Here is a 26,396-nt window from a genome sequence, read left to right on the forward strand (position 1 = left end):
AAAAAGAAATGTATTTTTCCCCAAGAAATTTCACTATAGAAGTGAAAACTATCTACAAAACAAATAATTTATACAGTAAAAGAAATATCTATAAAACAATACAAAGTCATCTCACTTTTAGTATCTATCAAAAAGATAATCTAGGTTTACCTTAAAAAAGCCGCCACTGCTAAGCAGTTTAGTGTTCAGAAGACCAATAAAATCAGCACACAGATCCAAACAAACCCCACCCCAAAGTCAAGAGACATGCCCAATGCAACATTTTGATAGGATGAGGGGTAATGGTTTTAATCTAAGAGAGGGTAGACTCAAGCTAGATAAAAAACACTTTTTTTTATTATGAGGGTGGTGAGGCACTGGCACAGGTTGCCCAGAGACATGGTAGATGGCCCATCCCTGGAAATATTTAAGACCAGATTGGACAGGGGATTGAGCAACCTGATCTAGTTGAAGATGTCCCCACCTACGACATTGGGTTGGACTAGATAGCCTTTAAAAGTCATCTAGACCTTTCCAACTCAAACTATTCTATGATTCCATGTTTCTAGTTTTATACTGCAAGCGCAGTTATTTTCATGGGCACTTTTCTCCAAAAAGACTTTCATCTAAAAAATTGCAGTACAGGTTGATAGAGGGTTCTTCTATACACAAAACCCATGCAAGACCACACAAACTCGGGATTTTCTGTAGAAGACTCTACAGACAAACCCTAAACAATGCTGAAGAGCTTTGAGCCCATCCATGGCCTGTGCTCTAAATGAAATGATATATCTGTCTGAAGAACCTTATTAACTCCTAGACAGCTGTATATACCGTCCAAAGCTCTTGATTAGATGTCCATGGAAACTAGGGACATGTGGCTGGAACTCAGGCTCTGTAGAAGCTCATCTATTTGTCTTCTGCAGATAGACTTTTAATGAAAATAAACCCATTTTTAAGCATGCTCATGGCTCTAAATATCTCAGTTAAAGAGACCTCACGAGTTATCACAAAGTGAACCGTAAACTAGCCAAAAAGGGGTGTACTCTTGCAGAACCTGAAACTCAGAAGCAGCAGCTCTCTGAACTCACCTCTTTAACTCTCCTCTTGCCATCAATGTTCTCTTCCCAAGGAAGTCCAGGCAATCACAGGGATTACCTGCTGCAAGGGAGCAAGTTACTGAGTAGTTACATGATGAGTGACCCTCTAATTCTCATGTACAAGTGACACAAATTAAAAAGGTAACTCTGAAGAACATAGTTTAACAGCAGTATTTGCACATACATATAGAACAGTTTCTTTGCTTTTCCTTTTCATTACAACATATGAGCCACACTACTGTCATGTGTTAGCCTCGTACCATGAAATCACAGCATTTGACATTAGCAGAGATGGACTGTATAGTACTGCTGTCCCATAAACCTAAGAGGCTGCAATAAGTTATCTGTAATTGAAACTAATTCATTTGTATTGATGGGAAAATGAAACTGTTGCCATGAATCAATGTTGCAAAATTGAACAGATTTATGTGTCCTTGTGGGAAAGTTTTTTTCTGCTAAAATAGTAACAGCGTAATTAATGAGGATCACAGAACAGTAGATGTGGTAACACACCCCTCGGCATCTAGTCCAACCCGTCTGCTCAGGCCACCATGCATACAGCAGGCTAACCTGTGTCCAGCTGGGTTTTTAATGATTCCAAGGATGAACACCACACAAAATCTCTAGGCAACCTCTTCCAAAGTGTGGCCACCCTCACAGGTTTGGGTTTTTTTTGTTTTATAGAAAGAATCATAGAATGTTTTGGGTTCAAAGGGACCTTAAAGATCACCTAAAAGAACCATTTTAAAGATTATCATGTTGAATTTATTGGCAACCAGCACCCCCAAGTCATTCTCCTCAAGGCTATTCTCAATCCCTTCACCCCCCCCAAAACTTGTATTTATTCTTGAGTCAGTCAGTAGCACTGACCATAATACCTGATGGTTTGCCTTAAGGTCTAGCACAAGCTCTACAGTAAAATCTGAAAACCAGATTAAGCACAAAGGTACTTTATATCCAAAACAAAACAACAACCAAAAAAAACCCCAACAAAAAAAAAATCTGATCTATGCTGCAGTGAGAGATTCTCAGGAGCAGGTCTGCAATTAAAAAACAAAAATTTACAGAGCATGAAGACTGCTACACAAATTACCATTCTCTGCTGGGAGGATAAGGTGTAGTTCTTTTTCAACATCTCCTAACATAAATCTTCAATCCACCTCCTCAAAACAAAACACTCTTCCTTTGGGAAAATATGAGAAAAAGAGCAAGTCTCAAGTGGTAGCACTTTTGCTTAGAAGGCAACTGAAAGGCACCTGGATATGATGGGAATGTTGTGTGAGAGCATACATAGGCTAGAATGAATTCCAAACACCAAAAAGGTTATTCAAAGAAATCCAAGAGGACAATCAGCCTTATGGTGCTTAACGAAACAAGGCAGCAAGCTGAAAGTCCATCAACAAGTTGAATGCAAAGTTAAGCCAAGAATAGAGGAATTCTAGGAGAAGATGGTCAAAAACAGGGCAGCCTACAAATAAAATACATTTTACTAAAGAAAATGACATGGGTTGAAGACAGGTATGAAACAACATCGAGCTGATAAAAATTCTGTTTTTCAAACTTGCTCTGTATCTTTTAAACAATGCATTTTTCTGTGCTTTCTTGAGAGTAACTCTGGTGTATAACAAATAATAAATATATAATAAATATAACATATTAAATACAGTATTAATAACATACTATAATATAATAATATGCAAACTAAAACCAAAATCTTAGAATAGCATTATTTAAAGTCTACAACTATGCAGAAACATAAAAAATAATTATGAATCTATGAGGAATGCTTGTTTTGTACCAAGACAGCTTCAAAGCACATCAATGCACACCTTCTCAAAAATTAAAATTAAAAAAAAAAAAAAAAAATTACATGCATTTTAAGAGCCACTAATACAATTTCTGGTAAAACAAGTGTGACAGTAAGATAAAGCCTCAAAAGTGCAAAAGCTTAGCAATCCCAAATAACATAACCCAGATCCCCCTACTTGGATCCCTTTTGTCTAGCAGGATATATTATGGGTGAACACAAAACAAATTATGTAACAGTACCAAGTGTTATTGCTACCATGTTTCTTCACTTACATACATAGAAAAGTATGTGGATACCTGTAACTGATTTGTTATTATCTCATGCAATACAGATAAAAAAGCTGAAATTCCTAGAAATGGAGCATTTATGACCTTAAACCACAGAGTCTCTGTGGTTCAGTATTTAACATAAGACTCTTTAGGTTAAAGACAACATCTATCTTTTATTCTGCGCTAAATTAATTTCATATCCAGTCCATGTTATCTGAAAAAAAGGGCTGTGGAAAACTTCATATCCAAATGCCACTTGAATTGCTCAGTATGGCTCCATTTTTTAATCTGCAAAAGATTATTTAATAGAACAGGTTAACTCCTGCCAAGTGCTATTTCTATGTTACAATGTGTAGATGAAAGGGCAATAGAAGTGTTTTTCTCTCTCCCTTTCAAACAAATTATTTCAGTGAATTATTCCTGCATAATACCAGGATGAATTATAAGTGCTAGCATCAAAAAAGCACCAATAGTCTAAGAACGAGTGCAAAATACAGCCAGTTGAATTACTTGGAGTTAGTAGTTCACCAACAGCCATGAACAAATAAAAGGACTACCTCAGTGCTGTTTGATGTACTGAGATGGGTGCACTGATTCATTAAGTCAAAGAAGAAGGTATTAAAGAAGAGAGGAGGATGTACAAGAAGCCTACAATTCATGCTGCATGGTTCACGCAAGGTAACTGGCTGGCTCCATATTCTTTCCGGGAAGAAAGTAATACATCAAGGTGTAGAAAGTTAAAGGGTCTTGGCCCTGCTGACTTCTCACAGCATTCTAAGAAACACAACTGAATCAACTGAGAAATGGATCTCATCACACCACCTGAAATAGGCACCAATTAGGCATTGCCCAAACACATTAATGAGCCCAATGAACAGCTGTATCTCCTGCTGCTCACTTCTTCCTTAGGGACTTTTCATAATATAGATATTCCAGACTGAAACTTAGATAAGGGATAGAGGAGGAATGACAGGAAATAATCTGTTGTTATTCAAACCTCAGGATTTTTGCACTTGGACTTTTCTTTAAATCAAAGCATTTCTGTGCATTGTCTTTCACGAAGTTATGGTCTTCCTGACTCAATAATTAATGTGTAAAGTTATTGCTTGCATGCATAATCTTCCTCTCTCATGAATATGTGAAGGAGGAAAGATTATAAGTTGTCAAACGCTTCCAGAGCCTCTCTCCATGACAGAATGATAGATCCCAATGCTGTATTTAAAACACAGCTGAATAGATAAAAATAGTGTTTAACTTTTATAGTCATTATGAACCACAGTAATTTATTGAACCCTTCAATCAGCTGAGGAAACAAAAGATTGGGTATGGGTGAATGACTCATTTCTTTTCATGCAGTATGCACTGATGCTCCAGTAACTTGATGATCCAAAGGCTAAATAAGACTGCACAAATGTATCACAGAAATGAAGCAAACAAAACACATCATAAACAAAAACAAATCAGTGGAAAGCACTGAGGGAAACTCCAACCAGTAGTTGGCTCTTAATTAGCAGTATGTGCAGGATGTGTCTGAAATAGTTGGGAAGACAAATGTAGAATTCACCGTTATTCAGAAAAAAAAAAGAAAAAAGAAAAAAAGAAATAAGTAGTTTCAGTAGGAAAATAGTAAATAGGCTTAGATATTTCTGCTCCAAACAACTTGACTATGGAATAGATCCATAAGTTTTGTGTCTTCTTTTATTTATTTTCCTAGAAGTTAGGCCTTATTCATGGAGGGAACTTGGATACCACATTAACTGCCACTGTTGACTGCAGCCTCATAATATATGTTAATGGAGGGCATCATCTATCTATATTTACAGCAAAACTGAAAATAGTTTTGTACTACCCTGTTTATAAACTGGAAGCTATGAGGTACCACTTATCATGGAATATCCCTTAAAGTGACAGTTTGTATACATCTTCCAAAAGACACAGATCTTGATTCAGCCTAGGCAAAACTGAACAATACAGAAATTGCTGTACTAAAGCAAAAAATAGTGTATCTGATTATTTATCTATTTACTGACCATGAAAAGCTTTGGTAGATTCAGATTTGATATGCCAAACTGCATGTCATAAACTTGTCTCCCTTACATGCATCCCTCACAGAAGAGCAGGGATCCCTTCAAGATTGCCAATGGATCCACACAGACACAATAATATGGAAAAAGTCACATGAGAAAAGGTTTATAACATTCATGAATTATAACCATTCTTGCTTGACTCAGAGTACAGAGAAGTCTATTTCTTTCCAGATATCAAAGAGATAAACTTTTAAGAGGGGGAAAAGAAAGGAAAAATCATAATAAATATTAAAAAAAACCACCCAAAACCCACAAAAAAACCCCAACCAAACCCAAAACAAAAAAACACCAAAAAGAAAAAAATAATCACTCCTTGCCTTCTTTTATTCTCAAAATATTCTTCCTCTCAAAGAAAATCAACCAACAATCAGAAAGTTCAGCACCTTCAGATGAAGATCAAAAATTTAAGAGGGGTAGGCAGTTCTTACTGACTCCTAAGAAATAAAATACAGGCATAAATATGGGCAGTGTTATGAATGCAGCCATGAATATGCAATCTTCTGTATGATTTTGAATATACTGATGCTATGGGTTGAATTGTAAATGTCATTGCCATTGATGAATTTGCACTTTGCATTAATGAAATGAAGATAAGCTGAAAGGCTGCTAGCAAATAGCACTTAAAAAATTAAATAATTTTAGAGTTGGCATTTTATTTTGATTTTTTTCCTGTTCTTTACAGTATCCCAAAGTCCACATCAAAGCAGCTGATAGAAGCCTTCAAAGTATGAATAAAATGATCAGGTAAATAACTGGGTAAAATTTTTCATCCAGGTCACATCTGGCCTAATTACTAGAACTGATGCCCCACTAAAGGCAGTGAAGTAGTTTTTACTCAGTATTTCAGGCTAAAGGTTCAAAATATTCTTTGATGCTGTTTTTACGTATCTGATTATGTATTTGTGACTGGGGAATATCAGGTTTCACAATAAATTGTATCTTTTGTTGAACCCCAGAGCAGAGAAAGCGACATCCTAATTGATAACACAGAGGACAAGATAACAATTAAAATCTCAGCTAACACTGAGAAAGCAATGTTCCCTTTTGTCTCCCATATGCCATTACTCATTGTCAACAGAACAGAATGGTCCCTCCTAAAACAAGAAACCTCTTCTGACAAGAGCCATCACTTGTTGCCACATAGGCATACGGTGCTTACAGAAATGTTGCTGCCAACTCCTGATTGGAGAACAGAGGCACCAAGAGAATACAGATGATCACAGATTAATTGAAACTAAGCCAGACATAGCTGGTGACAAAATGCAGCACCTAAATACAAACGTCAGTTTGGTTTATTAAACACACAGACACAATAGAATCATTAGCTTGCCATTATGTGTCTCCTCTCACACAAATAGTGCCATTTAACAGACCCACCATGCAGTATTTTATGCTTCCTTAACACTAATGTGGTGTCTTTGAAGGCAAACACTGAGAGGTCTGAGCTATCTCAGACTGAAGTAAGAGGTTACCTTGAAGCAACCTGCAAAACTACAAAACTGTCTTGTGATTTAGTTCTCTGTAAGAAGTGTAAAATTTGTGTAGTATACTCTGCTACAGGTCTAATTAGAAACACTATAACGTAGGGCCTTTTGGAATGGAGAATGGGTCCCACTTGTCACATCATTACCATCCAGAATATCATCTCGACCTTTTGGTGTTTTATTAATGAAGTAGATGGTGCTGGGGAAAAAATGAAGAGAAAAAGAAAGTTTTTAAGTGTCAATGCTTCAACTTTTTCTCTGTTAGTAAGTCATTGCTTGATCTTAAGAGGTTTGTTGTTACCTGTGAAAACACTATAACTATCTTAGCCTATCCTTTGATGCTTTTTCCTAGAATACAGCTGTACTAAATTCTGCTGTCATAGGTTAAAATAGAAAAGCTGAACAAAGGCAATATATACCTCCAAGTACTGTTTCTTAAAGTATTATAAAGTAGTAAAAAGAAGAGATGAAAAAAATGAAAAGAATCTTCCTTGCTACTATTTTTTTCATGATTGTGTAAGTTTATAGAAATGCATATGTTTATTATTAGTATAGCTAATGGTAAAGTATTGGCAGTTTGTGCTTCTACCTCCCTGGGTCATTCGGATCAGATATTAGTAGTCACTATCCACTCTTAGTACACAACTGCCAACACCATCATCACCCAAAATTTCAGGTAAGGATCCTGAGGCTTGATTTCTTCTTGACTAAGGATAACTACCACTAGAAAAATTAATTAGTTTAGCAGCATATGTATAGATGAATATAGTAGTATGAATGAAGCTTATTTTTCCTGAAATTGAGATTTGATGACCATGAACTTCTGATTTTGTGGGAGCAGGGAACCAGTTTTCCTCTTTCCAAGTGGACTACCCAAGAATTCATTCTTGTCTATTTTTCTTGCAGGATTGATACAGTATCAATAAACTGTTTATTATTTATATTGCAAATGTTTATAGTAATTAAGGTGTTTAATCATTAGAATGCCAACAGAGGAAGTGCTGTGTTTACCTTCCAAGTCAGGGTCATTAGGCCTTTCTTGAAGATACTGCTTTGCTCTTAAATTAAATAGAAACTATTGACCCCAGTACATGTCTGTATGGAATCTAAACAGATGATCTGTGCATTATCTTTTCAAAGCTAAATTCAGTGGGCAAAATGGATCCAACTTGGAGAAAATTAATTTAATTATAATAATATTACTAGTTAATTCATAATAAATATTGAATAGATGATACTAGTAATTAGATATCTAATCACTAATTTGGGTACTGGGAAACAAAAAGATAAACATTAACACTATACTACTTCTAGCCCTTTCCCATGTTCAGCTTCACTCCTGCACTCCTGATTCCTCCCCTCTGCTGCCAGCGACACGAGGGGGTGGGGAACTGAAATTTCTAGTCAGTCCATAACAGCTCCTCTCTGCCACTCCTTCCTCCTCATGCTTATCTGCTGCTTCAGTGTAGGCTATCCATGGGCTGCAATGGACGTCTGCTCTGCCATGGAGTGCCTCCTTTCTCTGACTTCAGTGCTCGTAGCACTGTTGCTCACTCTTTTTAGTGCTTCACTATGGAGATGAATGTAGATATTCAGACACAGCAGGAACACTTCACCTTGCCATGAAGTTTTCTGTGTTCAGCCCCCAGTGAAGGAGTTAAAAGTTTGAAAGGAGTTTTGGAAAACTCTGTGATTTACATGGTACATTGACTATGTGATTTTTTTGTCACTGATGATAGTTCCTTACACCAAAACACTTCTGCCATTATTAGGCAAACCATATACAAATGTATCATTATTATGGCAATTTGGCAAGAACTTCTTGAAGAAATGTAACTTGAATTATTTCTCCATGAGCATTTATTTCATCAAAAAAAAGAACCCTCTGAAGGCATCCTACCTCTAAAACTATACAGAACTCACTGAGCAGAACTCCAGTGCATTACCAAGCTGAAATTTCAGTCTTGAAAGTCTTCTGCACAAGGCACAAGTTATTTGGGATTCTGACAAAGGGGTTTAGAAACCATAACATGTTCTCTGTAAAATACATAGAACGCATTGCTTTTAGCATCACACAACCCTTACTGACAAAGTAACTCCATGTAAAGACTGTAATCAGGTCCCTGACTGGCTTATTTACTTACCTCTGGAAGAAGACTGAATAATTATGTCAGTCTCCTGAGCTAAGCTTTGCCTTAAGTTTAAAAGAAAGAAGTGTCGCAATTAGAGTGCAAGTCTTTAACTTCTGAACTTGAGACTCACTTTCTGTGAGCGCCTGTGCAGCACTCAGCTATTCACAGACATGAATTCTTATCTTGCACAAGCAAGCTAAAAGAAAATTAAAAGAAATTTTAAATTTGAATATTCAAAAATTATGGTGCCTATAATCATCTAGCTCAGATATGGTTAAATGGTCCATCATTTAAAATCTAGGTATGTTAATCCCCAGGGAAAACTTGCTGTTATGAAAGGTGGAATAGCCTTTTCTACCTCCTAAGAGAAAGCTGTCAAAAAGTTTCCTCCGTCTGTGAGGAGAAATATTTCCTTCTTACAAGTTTTTCAGCAGAACAAATCATAATCACACTCCATTATCTAAAGGATCTATTGCTCCACAATCTTCTTAAATGAATCTAGACAAAATTATGTCACCTTGCTGACTCACTTCAATCAACATACAGACTGAAGAGTGTAACACTAAGTTACATGGACAAGATGGAATAAAACCTGAAAATCTCACAATATCAAATTTGTGATGAGTCATTCCAATCAAGAAAGAACCACATTTGCCACCTCAGAAAGAGCTCTTCAGAAACAGAGCTATACTTATATGACAAAATGACAGTCAATATACAATTCTATATCAGTAAGCACCTTTTATAAGGTTATTTAGTCTGAGTTATCATTTACACCTAAAACAGACTCATATTTAATTACTTCCACTGGCTAAGCTTACATGTCTAATTTGCATTGAGACTAAGTCTAGCTAACCCAAACCCATCATTCTTTTGTAACTGTGCTAAAGAAATGAATCTTAAGAATTTACAAGTTAAACATAAGAGCAAGAAAAACTGCTGAATGGGAGAATGAGCTCTAGTAGGCCACTTCTTTATTTCTTCTTGTTTATTTCATTCTAAGTATCTGCTTATTAGATCATCCTTGAAAGTTTGTCATCTGAGAAATTATCCACCTGATTTCAATAGAAACTGATACAACTTGCAAATTTACAGATGTGCAAGCTTCCTACCCAAAAGATTGATGGTCTCTTCAAAATGCTCATAAGCCTCACTATGCCCAACATTGGGAATTAAAGGTTTTCTCTGAAATTCCTGTGACCTGTTAATATATTCACTGAGATGACCCACGAATGGAACTGCAAATATTATCTGATGTTTGGCACGCTTGATAATTCCACAAGTAACAGATTCTTGCCCACCTTGCTTTGATTTAGACACGACTCATCATTATGCACATTTCAGATCTCAAGGAAACGTGTATTAATGTTAACAAATACATTTATATTAATACTCATAATACCCTTCCTTCTGTCTCTTGTGAGCTATTTTTTTTTTTTTCCTGTCTTTTCCTTGGTTGCCACAGCCACTAAAGAGCTGTTAAGGCTTAAGAAATTATAAAGCCATATTTACACTTATGATTTACCTCTATGTATCCTACCCTTTTTTTTTTTCTCTGTTAATTACTTATATGCTTATAAAGCAAGCATTGGATGTTTATTATTCAATTATTCTTCATCTGTATCCTCACAAAAAATGGACAAATAGATCTTTGACCACAACATCACTGTGGTATCTCCAGTAAAAAACCAGTCACCTATGACTAATGCATGTAAGATGCCAATAACTGAATTCGATACATCATACATGAGACCAAGAAGCCTCTGCGTTGATTATTTCTTGCAAATATCTGTATTAGATTATAATGGTGCATCACATTCAAATTGCTAATGGATCAATAGCAAAGGTCACAGAGAGGTATCTAGAAATATCTTTGAATCTGTGATATGAACTAAAAAGACAGCTAATACAAAATAAATTTCAGGCTGCTCGGACTAACTACCCAATTTTTTCTACATCCAGAAAAGTGAAAAAGATCATCATCTTTCTTGGTTATGGCAATATCTTTCAAGTCTTAAAACATACTGAAACTACTAGTAAAACAGAACTATTACTCATTTGGGTACAAGACAAAAAATGAAACTAAGGGTAAAAATTTGAATGAATTGATCCAGAATTTATAACATTTGATGAGAGATCAAGTTAATTATCATTTCAATAATGATAGATTAGTAGCCTGTGCTTTTTGATGAAGGCATGGATTAAGGATAACTAAATCAAATTTACTAATCACAACAAAGATTAAAGTTCACCTCTAGTTTAACATATACAAAGCAAAGAGAATTCCAGTATGCCATTACGTTCATAAAAACATAAGTTTGCATATGTTTATGATGTTTCTGATTTCCATTTATTCCTTTTACTTTCAGAGTCTTATATGAGACTTTAAAGGGTAGGAGATACTTTGAGCTACTCTTCAAGTATGCTTTAGTGTGTGTTCTGCATAAAAATCTGAGCCTCTATGCAGGGAAGTGTAAATATCTTACTCCTTAAGCTATATAAAATCAATGCAGTTCCTTATGTGGTGAGGTAGTATTTGGGACAAATTCATTTGGCAGCACCTTCCCTCAGGAAGCAGTGCTCATGAAAGACATTTTCAATGAAGACTGTGTAAATGGAATAACCTCTGAGTAACACAGCATTATTGATGACCTGACAATTCCTTCATGGATATTTTGTCCATAATCATAAACATAATTAAAATATTTTTGTTCTTTCCTGGCTCTCAACTTGGTCCTGTAACTACGGGATCTTGATAGGAATTACCACTGCAACCAGGACACTAATAGTCCTCAGAATAACCCATGTTTGTCCACACAGTAAAAATGTGCAGTAAGGTAAAATTCTATTTTGTTTCCTCAATGCTACAAGGCATAAGCCTATGTAGGTCAGTTGACCTACTGAGACAGGGGATCTTCCAACTTCAGTCTGACACGCTTCTATGCTATTAAGGGCTTAAAATCACTGTTATTCAAAGGCTAGGTTTAGAAACAAAGCTATTGCTGATATGAATTTATTACTTAAGTAGATACATAGTCAGCATCAATAGTTGCATCTAGAAGTGATCTACATTTGGTAGTACCTCCTCCATTTGCCCAGAATTTGAGAGGCTGCTCAAACTCAGCTTAAGCTCAAACCTGGGTAAATGGCAGTTGTACAGGCACAAATTGATGCACTAAGTTCACATGTGATAGCAAATTGAACCCCCAGCATGGGACATTAGAATTCTAGCGCACACACCCTCAGGGAGGCTCCTACGTACTGACTGGTGCCTGTGAAATAAACATTCAACACATTCAAAAGCCACAGGGATCAATATCTGGCTTATTCAGTGGAATATACATTTTCAAATGCAATAGATCTTGAAATATCTTTTACACTTCGGTTTCATATTTATCATTACAAAGGTCATGGATTCCAATATCACTATTGCACTAAAAATCTTGTTAGCTTCCAGTCTTATTCCAGTATCCATCAAAACAGGTGAAAAAAAACCCTCTGTTGACAGTATACATCTCCTTCTTAACTAGTGGTCTTTGGAGTAAGCATTCAAAAATGTAAATAAATACCTAAATAAAACAGTGAGCCATAATTTACACCTGGACTCAGGCTGCTGGGTTATTCCCCCAGCTCTGCCACAGGTAAGTACAGATCTACTGCAGAAAAAATAGTTGTGTCTATAGTCTGTAGGTATTGCAGACAGTAAGTAATAGGGCAGAACAAATATATCTTAAGGAAGTTTTCTTGAATGAAAGTAGGAATATTAAACTCTAAGCCCTCCATTAAATATTGTTTTATCTTCCAAAAAAGAAAAACAAAAATCCTTTCCTCTTCATCACCCCAAATAAAAGTAAAAATTATTAAATCAGTTGAATTGCATCATTAAATGGATCTGAAATTATTTTCATTTTTTAAAAGGTAATATTGCTTTCTTGAATTGAAGTAAGGAATTTCATTAAACATTTCAAAATAGAATGTATTCATGATCCCATGAATACTCTGAAAAGCAAATGTCTATACCTTTCCTTCCCTGCTGCCCCCCCAAAGAAACAGACAAAAAAGTTTCAAATTGTTATTTAGTTAATATAAAGAATGCCATCTACTGGCAATAACATGAAGTAGAACTGTTTGCAAGTTGTTAGGTGTGCTAAGGTTGTCACCTTCACACACTGCAAATGAGTACAAAGGTCATTGAGGAAATCTAAATTTGAAACAAGGTGCTATGTTCCAGGTTTCTCTTCAATGTCTATTCTTAATCATTGCCTTATGTTTGAAACACATCCCTAACAGGAAATAACGTGTTGGGTTCATGACCCAGTTAGAAGGAATTTTTTGTCTGTGTATGTTCTACAGCCTTGCAAGCATGCACAATGCTGCTCCAGTTACAAAATGGTCACCTTTCACAACGAGAAGGCATGTATATCAAGCAAATAGTGAAAATTAACCCCAAACACACAGTTTCAGAGTTGGTCTGCACAAAGGAGGCAGAAGATGCAGGGAAAAGATTCACGAGTAAACTGGTAGAGAAAGGGACCCCACTAGACACATAGAGGTCCATGTTCAGTTTCTTGTCATACTTTCCAAAACATTCCGAAAACATTCATTGTTACAGTGGTGTTACTTTGAAACAGATATTTTGGCAACAATTGATTTAGAATAAGTAAAGTAGCTAGTAATAATTCTAATAAAAAAAAAAAAACCAGGAAGGATGTACATATTGCACTACATGAAAAATTAGGAATAGCATGTCTTCAGATACTTGGTCTTTAAAACCATGACTATGATACATGAGAAAAAAACAAACAAATGAAACCCAACTGAACAAACCCCCCAAAGTTTAAAATAAAACCATTAATGTTTAGTATCTCATTTGTCTGGCCTTCTCTGCCTCCATGTCTCAGAGGGATTAGATTCAGCAAGTGTTAATATATTTATGACAGCAGTTTCTTGGATCTAGTGTTTTTCTATCTTTCTGAAAACCTCTGTAATTGTGTGATAGCTGCATTGTTTAGTTTTACCCACCACTAAGTTTTCAGTTTTAGAACTGGAGAGCTGAAATCCCAGCAAATTTCACCAAAATTATAACTTAATCAGAAGTACTCATTTGGGGGGGTGGGGGGGAGGGGAGGTAAGTTGTGGTTTATTTGCTTTCTGAAGTATGATTTAGATGACAAACTAACAAGCCAACAGACAAAGACAAATACCAGCCTCCAAGTGTGCCACAAATTAATTTTTCTAACAAACAGAACTGACAAAGCTGTCTGCTAAAAGTGTTTTGAGCACTGGACAAATGAAGACTGCAGGGAATGGGCAAAACATTTGAACTCATGGGCCTATTACTTAGAAAAATTGTAGCAATTCGTGTGAAAAAAAATGCATTAATGGTATTCAGGAAACAAAAATGACATAATGCAAATTCTATTTCCTCTTTGTGAAACTCTATCTCAGGAAGAGATGTGCAATTTCTGGTACAAAGATTTTTTTTTGTTGAAAAAAGACTTTGTTAGCAATTTCTCAGTACAAAGACTGGCATTCAGCCTGACTTTTCTTGACTTTGAACTGTCATTGAACTTAACTTTACACCAGTTTCCTCCAAACAAATTGCAGAAAACAACTTTACCTTTGAGTTATTTCCCAAGGTCTTATAACAATATTTAGCCTAATACCCAACAAAGATATCAGAAAGTGTTTAGGCTTTTAGCTGCTAACTACACTTCCCACTTTCCACTGGTAACTGCAAAAATTCTCAGGGAGAGATCAGAAGTGTATATATTTCCCCACAGTCTCACTTCTCCCTAGGTTCCTTGCTTCCAGTTAAAATATTTAGTCCAGTTTGTACTCTGTTCTTAGTGCACGAGTCTCTCTGGAACCACTTAAAAGCAGAGAAACAATTCCACAGCTCTCTTACTCTCTCTCTCATGAAGCTTATACTCTCATTTCAGTTTCCTATGCAAAGCAATGATGCAACTGTTTATACAGACACAGGAAACAAAATACTTTAAAAGCACTGTCCGCATAAAAAATAATGCTGAGCTTTATCAGTAAGTGTTTGACAGACTTTTTAAACACTAAAGAACTAATTTTCTATAGAATATCTTTTTAAAGACATTCTTAAAAGCAACCCATAACATTTCCTTTTTAGTTTTCTTGGGAGAAAAATATTCAAATGTCATATGTTTTTGCAAGATACTGGCTTTTCCTTATAAATCATATAATTGATCACTGTGCACCTTCACACCAAATAAGCAACCTGAGAAAGTAGTATAGTAAGAATTCAGTTTAAATATCAAGATTGAGATGATTTAAATTCTGCTTTTGCTGAATGCATTGACTTCTTAAAGTTACTTTGGAAAATGAATACAGACCTTTGTTCCTGATAGAAAAGCCTGCATACTTCGGAAATGAGATTCACTGAATTACTTAATAAATTACTTTGATAGTGTTCTGACTCTTGTAAATACTGCATCTCTAATATATTAGCATTTCATCCAGTAGGCAAACAGCACTTTAGAATTTAACTAAAGCAGAACAAAACTGTTGATATAAACATGCAAGCTTATATTTGCTTATCAGAAAAATAACATTTGCTTAGCTTTTTAATAGCTTTACCATTACAGGATTTAAAGTTTTTTATCTTCATACCTATATGCTTCAAATACACTGTACTAATACTCAGGTATGTGGGAATGGAATAACTCATTCTGCACCATAAGCATGACATGGCAACATACTTGAAGAGAAAAAGAATGAACTCCTCAAACAGGAAATGCTGAGACAGATAAGCAAGTAAGCATTGATTAGGCTAGAATCTGGTCAGGTCTAAATTCAGTTAAAAATAATAATAATAAAAAAAATGTAAGGCATCATTTTTGTAGCTTGGAAAGTCAGATTTCTAAACCGATGCTATGAAGTCAAGGCATCCTTTCCAAAAAGCTGCTGTCTTCAAGAAGGAAAACACAAGCTGCTGTCTTCGAGAAGGCACAAAGCAGGTAACAGCATCAGAGCAGACAACGGGCCCTTGGCAAAGTGTGCTGAAAACTTACCTCTTTCATCTTTTCCTGTGGACTACATATATAGCATACCAACCAAAGTGCAGAAAGGTCAATCTTTGTTACTATAACAACAGTACAGTATTTGATAGATGTCTCTTTAACTAGTCAATTAAATGCGATTAGGATTGTTCCCTGGCATTGAGGCCAGTTGGCACTGAACTGGCACCTGTACTACCAAGCTGTCTTTCATGAAGATGGCTTCAATCAGACTGCCTACAGGGACCAGTCACTAACCCATGCTAATTCCTAAACAATAGGCAGGAATTGTTTGGAAAAGATACTAGCTGGCACAGGGCAAAAGTGGGCCAGTGGCTGTTCTAACAATGTGACATCACAAGCTAGCAAACTGCAGTGCCTGGGAATAATCCATAGCACTATTTAATTTACTAGTCTAGGTGTCACTTCTAAGGCAGCTCAAAACACCAAGATATTCAGAAAAAGTACTCATATCTACTTATTAACAGCAGAGGTTCTTTACTCCAGCTCATACAGGCTTCTATGCATTTTATTTGTACCCTAGTAAAACATTACAGATGGGGTAATTAATTTCATAAACTGGTGGAATTCATGGAACCCAAATGCTGGCAAACACAGGTTAGCCTGATGGTCGTTCTCTCGAAGACAGTAGGGAAAAGTATGAATGATAAAAATTCACTTTACAGTTAACACAGAAATATAGAAGAAATGGTCAAATTGCCTTCAGTTTAGAGGGGCATTCATTCCACTGAAAAGACATGCAGAACTATCTTTTTTTATTATTATTTTGCTGTTTAGATAAATCGAAGAGATGAAACTCACTCAGAATATTCTACTGTGTTTACAACAGCTAGCGTATATTTAACAACTTGACTTTGGTTTCTCCCCCTGTAAGCAGCTGTCCAGGTAAACAAAAATGCTCTCTTGTGCACACACCAGTCATTTCTGCATTTCAAAATGACTCGTGCAATAATGTTCCAACATACAAATATATATACACTTATTACACTGTCATTTATTACATATGTTTATGAGGATGAACAGAAATTTTGGACAATATAGGCCTCCATCTCACTTTTTGCTGCAAAGTACAAATTCATGACTTTATATCAGGTATTTGTTCTAGTCAACAAACTATGAAATCTAATCGGCTCTCACACGTAAACATACACACACACCTCAATTGCTTCTTTTTTTCCAGCAGAGATTCTTTTGGCATGTCTCCTCTTACTGTGATGAAACTACTAATACTTGACATATAAAAGTTATGAGAGAAGGTGCTCAAAGGTACGTTCATTTTGAATAGCTTCTATCTATCCACAAATGTAAAATGAACCTGTATCTATCTCTTGTGCTGTATGCATTGCATAAACATTCCTTCATACAACTACCCTTGCACATTTCAATTAATATATTTTCAGCAGTGTGAATCATTCCCATATCTCTGCAAGTACTTAATATATTGATAAGTCCTTACTTCAGGTCAGACATCATTTTTGAAGTGAACCAAAATGCAAAGACAACTTGGAGAGGCAAAAATCTAATCTACTTTTTAAATTATTATTAATTTTAACTTGTTATATCTTCTCTGACTTGAACAAATAGCTTATGTTCTACCTCTTTATGTTTTTTTTGGTATATCAAAACAGCAAGTGTATTTAATATTAATGTTAGGAATCCTTCAGCAGAAACTAATAAAATTTTACCTTAAATCTCTGACTATGAGGCTTTAGTGCTTAAGTGTATGTAGTTTCTTCATCTAACATTGATGATAATATATTCCCTTTCTAGACTCTACAAGCATACACCATCTATCAAAAGTGTTGATGTGTGGAGGGTGTATATGCAGCTCACTATCTGATCAAAGGAAAGAGACAGACTAAACAAAAGATTCAGAGGAAGTCGAGCACAAATGAGTGTCAGTCCATTCTTTGATTAGGTAATGGCAATTATGATAATTACAGCAATACACTGCAGAGTAATGTTCCAAAATTGCCAGCCTGCTGCAAAGCATAGCACTTGAAAGTATCCACTTACACAAAGATTTGCTTGAACTTTTTGAATACTAACCATGTTCTTTCAGTTGTAAACAGCATAAGCTGATCACTTAAGACTGTGAACTGTTTCATCTTATTAACATATGGTGAATTCTAATATATATGCACCATCTACAGATATACATCTCACCGGAACATAAAGAGAACAGATATTGGAAGTTTAAACCAAATTCACACACAACACTACAGCAAAACTTATTTCTCATGTACTCTTTTCCTGGTTAACAATTTCAGTGCTGAGACTTTTACATTATACAGACATAAGGTACATACCTTAAGAATATATCTTTCAGTTTGCCTTCTACATTATGTTCCCTGCTCTGCTAAACAGGAAGCCAACTCAAACAATTTGAAAAAACAAGGGTGCTTGAGAAAAAAGACCGACTGTGTCAATAGACACACTAACTATCACTGAATACTGACATTTAGAAAACAGCGAGAGAGAATCCCACCAATTGAAAATGGGAAGATAAAGGCTCAGAACAATTAAGCAAGACTGGGATACAAAGCAGACTATGTACAGAAGAAGAGCTGCCAGAGAAAAGGCAGTCCTGGCCTTCAAGTTCTTTCACAGATACCTTTCACAGATGAAAGAGGTCTTTGTTTGCTAGAAGAAGAATTACAATTAAGGGAACAAGAATAAAGAAAACCACATCGCATACAAAAGGAAATATGTGAGCTGTTCAGAGATGGTAGCATTTCAGAAGCACCAACTGAGAGAGTAAGAGGGATCTTTCATGTGGTTAATGCTTACATTCATCAGAAAAACAGGTTCCTCCCTGAGCTGTGAAATTAGTAAATCCTATTTTTTACATACCAGTACCCTACTCAGTCTTATCCATCAGATTAACCCTACTTAAACCCATGCTTCCAAATACACTCCAATAGGCATACGGCTTATTAGAAACAGAACCACACAAGCTGGCTGGCTAGTAGCCTAGGGCAGATTTGGCTACTGAGTACAAAAAATTCCTTACTTCATTTTATCTCTTTTCACCAGAATGGCTTGGTAACTACATTTATCAGTTCCTTCAGGGCCCTGGGATGTATTTCCTCAGGTTTCGTGGACTTACATATGTTAAGGTTCCTCAAATTCTGCCTGGAGGATCAAGACTTGAGGTAAGGCACAGACCTACATCACTTGCATTGAGCTATCCTGATCTTCCAGCAGATCTCCAGGTGACTCAAATTGTCTGTAATTAGCAAACAAGGCCTCTAATCTTGAGGCTTTCTTCAGCTATCTAAAGAAGGCTTCATTTACATCCTTTCTTGCTCAGGTGGTCCCACTGTGAAAAAAGTGGGAAACTTCAGAACATTAACAAATTCCATTATAGAAATTTCTGTGAACTACTTCACTCTTACAGTATCACCTGCATCTCAGAAACAGCCAACTTCTAACACACCTTGCTTCTACCAACAGATTAAAAAAGCACTTGTGCAGAAACAAAGTACTTCCTGAACCATTTATTTATTACTGAGTTATAAGCATTGCAAATATGGGTTCAAGACAGAAATGGAATATTCCCTTTATTTACAGTCCTTCCTTGCTTCCTCTGTCCCTACTTGCTGTCTCCTCAAAAAGACTACGGAAACAGGTGTCATGGTTTAAACCCAGCCAGACAGCTTGTTCAGTCCCCCCCCCATTCTTGCCCTCCCCTACTCCTGGAGGGACCGAGAGGAGAATCGAAAAGAATGCAACTCCCTCAGGTTGAGATAACAACAGTTTAGTAACTAAGGTATAACACAAATCACTACTGCTACCACCAGTAATAGTAATGATAAAGGAAATAACAAGGGAAGAGAATACAACACCTCATTACCAGGTGACCGATAACTCTCCCCCCCCAGCCTGACCAAGCACCGACCAATACCTCCTCCAACCCTGCAGTCCCCTAGCCCTTCCAGGTAGCTCCCAGTTACATCCTGGGCATGACGTGCTGTGGTATGGAATACCTCTTTGGTCAGTTTGTGTCAGGTGTCCTGTCTCTGCTTCCTCCCAGCTTCACCTCCTCCCTGGCAGAGCATGAGGCTCACAATGTCCTTGGCCAAACCAAAACATTTTTATCAGCTCTGCTCCCAGCCCGAAAGTCAAAACAGCACTGCACTAGCTACCAAGAAGGAGAAAAATGACTGCTACTGCTGAACCCAGGACAGCCGTCAAAGAAAAACAGTGAGGAGTGCTGTAGGTTGGTCATTGATAAATAAATTTCTCTACACAAAAATACTGAACCATTGAGCTCCTGAACATTTACTGATTATTAATGATCATGATGATTATAATATCAATATGCATTTTAAAAAATCAGAAATGGAAAAAGGTGACCTATTCTCAACAGTTCCAAACTGCCTTTCCTAATATCAGTGGATGAAGAACTGGCCTTGGTGGATAAAGAAACAGCTGGATGTTCACATGCAAAGGGTTATGGTCAGTAGCTCAATGTCCAGTTGGAAAACAGTAACAACTGGTGTGCCTCAGGGATCGGTGTTGGGACCAGTCTTGTTCAACATCTTTGTTGCTGACATGGACAGTGGGATTGAGTGCGCCCTCAGCAAGTTTGCCGATGACACCAAGCCGATGATAATGCCAACTTTATGAAGTTCAACCAAGCCAAGTGCAAGGTCCTAAACCTGGGTTGGGGCAATTCCAGGCACAGCTACAGGTTGGGTAGAGAAGAGATTCAGAGCAGCCGTCCGGAGAAGGACTTGGGGGTGTTAGTTGATGAGAAAATGAACATGAGCTTCAGTGTGCACTTGCAGCCCAGAAAGCCAACTGTATCCTGAGCTGCATCAAAAGGAGCGTGACCAGCAGGTCCAAGGAGGTGATCCTGCCTCTCAGCTCTGCTCTTGTGAGACCTCACTTGGAGTACTGTGTGCAGTTCTGGTGTCCTCAATGTAAAAAGGATATGGAGCTGTTGGCACAAGTCCAGAGGAGGGCCACGAGGGTGATCAGGGGACTGGAGCACCTCCTGTGTGAAGACAGGCTGAGAAAGTTGGGGCTGTTCAGCCTGGAGAAGAGAAGGCTGTGTGGAGACCTCATAGCAGCCTTCCAGTATCTGAAGGGGGCATATAGGGGTGCTGGGGAGGGACTCTTCATTAGGGACTGTAGTGATAGGACAAGGGGTAATGGGTTAAAACTTAAACAGGGGAAGTTTAGATTAGATATAAGGAGGAAATTCTTTCCTGTTAGGGTGGTGAGGCACTGGAACGGGTTGCCCAGAGAAGATGTGAGTGCTTCATCCCTGGCGGTGTTCAAGGCCAGTTTGGATAAAGCCTTGGGTGGCATGGTTTAGTGTGAGGTGTCCCTGCCCATGGCACAGGGGTTGGAACTAGGTGATCTTAATCTTAAGGTCCTTTCCAACCCTAACTATTCTATAATTCTGTGATTCTATGATTCTAAAAGGCAGCTTCTAGAGGATCCTGCTTCAATTAGCAGAGAGAGGGAAGCTCATGCAGAGCTTGAATCAGATCAGCACCTTAAAATCAGTGATTTAAAGTCCTGATAGACAAATCTAGCAGGAGTGTGATACAACTATTTATCTATATTTTTCCTTTTGCCTTCAACAGACTACAACTAGAGTTCAGAGTGCCAGTCCAGCATATAAGGGTATATCAAATTGTATAACAAATATTGTTATGCCAGCTCATTTGGCATTAAAGTGCTAGTACAGTTAGGGTGCCTCTCTGAAGCACACAGATGCATAACAGAGCTCAGTCTCAAAGTTGATGAGGTGAAATCTAGAGATGTGACGCATGACTCGCATTTATGTTCTGTTCTTGTTACACCAGCTAATAACATTACTTGCTGCCAGGCTGTCTCCTATAACACTAATTAAGACCTCCTTCAGAATGCAAGGGTCATGCAAAATGAATGAAAACAGCAAGCCAAATTCAGAGATTATGTACATTAGAGTAATTTACACTTCAATTAAACAGTGCAATTTGCATAATTAGAGGCTGTAATAAAGAGCTGGTAGCAGGGATAGTAACCTAGATTTTACTTTAGGATTGTTTACACTTTTCTGTTCTGACCCCATCCTGTCATATATAAAGTATAGTGAATTATTCAAGCGGCAACTTCTACTATCATCTTCCTTTACTATGTCAACAAGCACAGACTTTGGAGACAATGCTTTTCTATAGGTACCTGATAGGAACAGTTTTTGGTTGATTAGGTTTGGAAATGTGATAGAGGGGGACCCCAAAATCCTTCATTAATAACTGCGCTTAGAACGAAAGAACCAGAAATGTGGGGACATAAAACTATTGTAAATAAGGCTCCAGTGATAATAGCACAGAACTAGTTCTCATGATCTGGCACATGCCACCAACTGCCCTTCTGCCATTTCAAAGATAAAGAAACAGTTTCATTCTCACCATACAACGAATAAATAAAAGCAATCATAGAAAAGAAATTAAAATGGTAAAAGACACCACCAATAATATTTATCATTTATCTGTCTTTAGATCACTGCCATAGGATGTCTGCGTTCAGTAAAGGTAAGTGATGAGAACAAGATTATTTAGACAAAACACTCTCATCTGTTATCAAAACCTATTCTTTTTATTTTCAATTCTCTTCCTGAAGGCTTTTTTATTATAACTATTTTGAAATCTGTTTATTGCCCTAAGGGGAAACTCAAGTGTGTGATGGACATTTTAAAGTGAAAAGGGGTTTTTCTTGTCCCTTACAACAATATGTTATCTCTTTATTTCTTTCTATGAGGATTTTTTGGTGTGTCTTTTCCTCTCTCTCTGGCAGTGGCCTTTTTGTACAGTGTTCTTAAAAGGACAGACTTTCACTGTAAAAGTATTACATCTAAAATGAAAAGTCATGCAGCAGCTAAAAAAAACAAACACCACTCTCAGGAATAAAAGGGTAAAAGGGATTATTCACTTTATATGAATGAAGCTGGCTAGAATCTCTCTCCATCCTTAACATGCTTTTGTAGGGAAAGTAATTTTTAGAGAGTACCTATTGATAGGACTAGGAGGAAAATGTTACAAGGAGGTTACCAAAACACTAATGTTCAAATGGGAATAGTTCCACTTTGATTTCCTTTGGAACTTTCCCTTTCTTGTCACAGTATCCTCCCTATGGATTTCAGTTATGCTGCTTTTACAAGTCTGTGGCCTTTCCCTCTCCAGAAGACTTAAAACAGGTTTCATTTGATTGGATTATTTGGTTGGTTGGTTGGTTTGGGGTTTTCTGGGGGGGTTGGCATTGGTTTTTTTTTGGGGGGGGGGGAGGTTTTTTGTGTTTGGGTTTTCTGGGGGGGTTTTGATTTATTTTGTTTGTATCATGGATTGCAGAATCTATTGATCCTTTATTACAGCATCAGTCTACCATACCGTTTCCTAGATTCACATCCATAGATTTGGAATGCCATTTGCATTCCTTATACAACTTCGTGATTTCTTGTTTGGAAGACAAAGGAAGTTTAGTGAAAGCCACTATCAAATATTTCTTTTATTCCAATAGATATTGCTTGTGCTTTATTTTAAAATGTTGATCAACAGATCATTCAGTCAAATTAATTCACCTGAAAGGGACTTATTTCACTGCTAATATATCAACCAGAGAGCACTGCCAGCATTAATACTCAGGTAGGGTTTTTTGGGTTTGGGGTGGTTTGGGTTTTTTGGGGTTTGTTTTTTTTCAGGAAAAATATTTCACACTATATTAATAAATTTTTCAAAATTTAAAATATAAATACAGCATTATTTTCCATAATTTAAGACTGTATTTTAATTCATATTAAACTTGTTGTTATGTATATAATTATTTTCTCTGCTATTTGACTCTCATAGTGCACAATGCGATTAAATCATAGAATTGACTGAAAATGTTCAACATACACAACTCCTAGTGAAGCAGATGAGAGAAGAGACATTCAGCATCCAATAAGAACAGGAAAAGACTGAGCCAGCATTTAAAAAAATATAAATAAATCAATCAAATGTCAACACTTTTAGTTTTAATCCTTGCAATCGCGAACAATAAAATGCAGTTAATTCTCTACAAATGCCCATGCTTCACCTAACTTGTTGACAAAAATTTGAGAATTTTTAGCAAGAGAGATGTAATTAGCTGGAAAACTGTAGCTTGATGAAGAAAAGAGCCATCAACAGTCTGTTAATACATAATTCTTTTAATATGCAGATAATGCTGCGCTACTAACTTATGAGCTGCTACCCATTTACATGGGGAGAAAAATGCACTTATCGAGTACTGACTTGAGTGGACAGCCTACAGTTTTTGACTACATTAGAAAGTATTGTCGAAAGAAGAAATTGCAAATGAAATTACATTTCAGGTCAGATGCAATAATTCAAGAATAACTTTAGTCCTTTCCCAGCAAATACCTAAGTGGACAGAATTCAGAACTTCAATTACCAGTTCTAGCAAAAGTCTGTCTCTTATTTACTTTTCTCTCTCTTTTCTGCAGAAAACCACATTTCACACAGTGACAGATTAAAATTAGCAGGTTCTTTTCCTTCTGAGAAAAGTTTCATTTCGCTTGCAATGTGTATTTTAACTCTATGTATATTTTTGTACTTAAAGCTTTTGAAAAGGCTGCACAGTGTCACAAAGAAATGTTTTCAAATGAAAAGCCGGTGGCTAACTAGCGTACTGCACTGAAGAACTACTGCATTTTAGAAGTCAGTCCTCACTCAGTGGGGCACGTTCTTAGGCAGTGTAAATCCAAACAGCTCTCCCACACTGGTGCCACAATATTTTACACAGGCTGAAAATCTCATGCTGGCTTTGTCAAAGAATGCATAGAATGGGTTCATATTTTTAATGTAGTAAAGACTTAACTGCAGTAAACTTCAAAGCATCCTTGTAAATCTCCAAGCCAAATGCTGAGATATGTAAAACAAAATACAAAGCAGTGGATGACAGGAAAAATAGGTGACCTTTGTATTCTTCCTCCCTTCTCATAACTTACACAGGTGTGATTCATGCACAGTAAGCCAAGAAAGTTCACATTTTTCAGTACTAGTAATGCTGGACATCTGTAAAAATTCTTTTAATGGAAGTACAATTCAAGGGCCTGAAAATTCTTCCAGAAATGTGCTTACCTCTTCCAGAGCAAGGTAGATTAGAATTTCCTTGGCATTTTTTAGCACTCTCCTCAGGTGACAATGGACAAGAACGTGGATGTTCACACTTCTTCCCAGTCCATCCTTCTTTACAGTCACACCTTCCACAATTACACTGTCCATGACCTTTACAGTGAATACGGTTAAAGATTAGACTCCATACTAATAAGTATTAAAACCTCATGATCAGATGAACTTTGTCAAAGCCGCGATATCATTAAATAATCAGACTGGCAAAGAAACAACCAAATGAGTATACCTACTTTTCTCTGAAAATATCACTGGTCTACCATTCCATTTGATCCATTTTATTTTTTATTTTTTTGTACTTGTGTGTTAAGGGCTTCTTTGCCTTTTGCACACACTCCTTGTGAAAAGGTGGAAAAGTTAAAGATACACATTCACCATTGTCTGGAAAACTTAGGCCAGCATAAAGCAGTATTTCATTAACATTTATAATTTTTTTCTACTACAGTTGCAGTATACTCTGTAAGTAATAAATCAATATAATCTTTAACTTATTTGTAATCAATGTAATCCACTACAGACAAACAAAGTTGCACGAGTTCCAAGTCTGAAACCAATGCCTTCTACTAAATAGTGATGTGCAAATAATAAAATACTGAACATAATCAGTTCTGATTTCAGTAGGGCAGTGGTTTTGGTATCTCTTTAGCTAACTTGAATCCCCCTGACCATGTCTGAACATAGCAATATCAATGCAACTTTCATTCTGCAAGTTGAGGTAAGGAAAAGCAACTGAACTCCATGGAAGCTTTTCTGGAAAGTTTCTTTAAAAAAAAAAAAAAAGTAACAGCCAAGAGTTAGGTGTGAACCCCATCTGAGAACTTAACCTGGAAAGCCATTCAAACAAGCTATTTGCCCCATATGAATGCTAACATATCCAGATCAATAAAAGCAAGCCCATTTCCCTTCATCATGAGCCTTAAGGCTCTTTTGCTTCCATGTGTAGCTGCTTACAGGTAAACATACTTATGAGAGGATGATGTTCTTTCATATAATATTTTCTTTGCTAAAGCCACAGCAAAGAAGCTAATGAGATGTATGAATGCAGGAATTTTTTTAAGGAAGCCTGTCTTCTTCCTATGGCAAGTCATGAAAGATATTCTCCCTTTAAAGGAAGAGAATCACTTTAATGTTGCAAACACCTCTTAAAGAAAATAATGCAGTAACATACTGAACTGCACTTCAGGTATTAAAAGAAGGCATCCAATTACTAATATGAGGTACTGTAAATCGACAGTCACCCCAAGCCATATGAAGCTTCTGGAGGGAGCTGCTGTTGCTTGATGTTAAATCCTCACATCAGGGCTGTCAATTCCTGT

The 26,396-nt window shown here is 36.7% G+C and overlaps 1 protein-coding gene across 1 annotated transcript in view; it reads right to left on the minus strand.

The window, feature by feature from the left end:
* Nucleotides 1-26,396, minus strand: part of ITGBL1 (integrin subunit beta like 1) — a 132,717-nt gene that overhangs the window by 35,935 nt on the left and 70,386 nt on the right. The window contains exon 7 of the mRNA XM_061349273.1: nt 25,030-25,176. Coding sequence (XP_061205257.1) covers nt 25,030-25,176 — 147 coding nt within the window. The remainder of the gene's footprint in view (nt 1-25,029; nt 25,177-26,396) is intronic.

This window comes from Neopsephotus bourkii, unplaced genomic scaffold (genome assembly GCF_033783945.1).
Source record: "Neopsephotus bourkii isolate Nb327-2 ecotype Australia unplaced genomic scaffold, CSIRO-AGI_Nbou_v1 NB_398, whole genome shotgun sequence".
NCBI classification, from domain to species: domain Eukaryota; kingdom Metazoa; phylum Chordata; class Aves; order Psittaciformes; family Psittacidae; genus Neopsephotus; species Neopsephotus bourkii.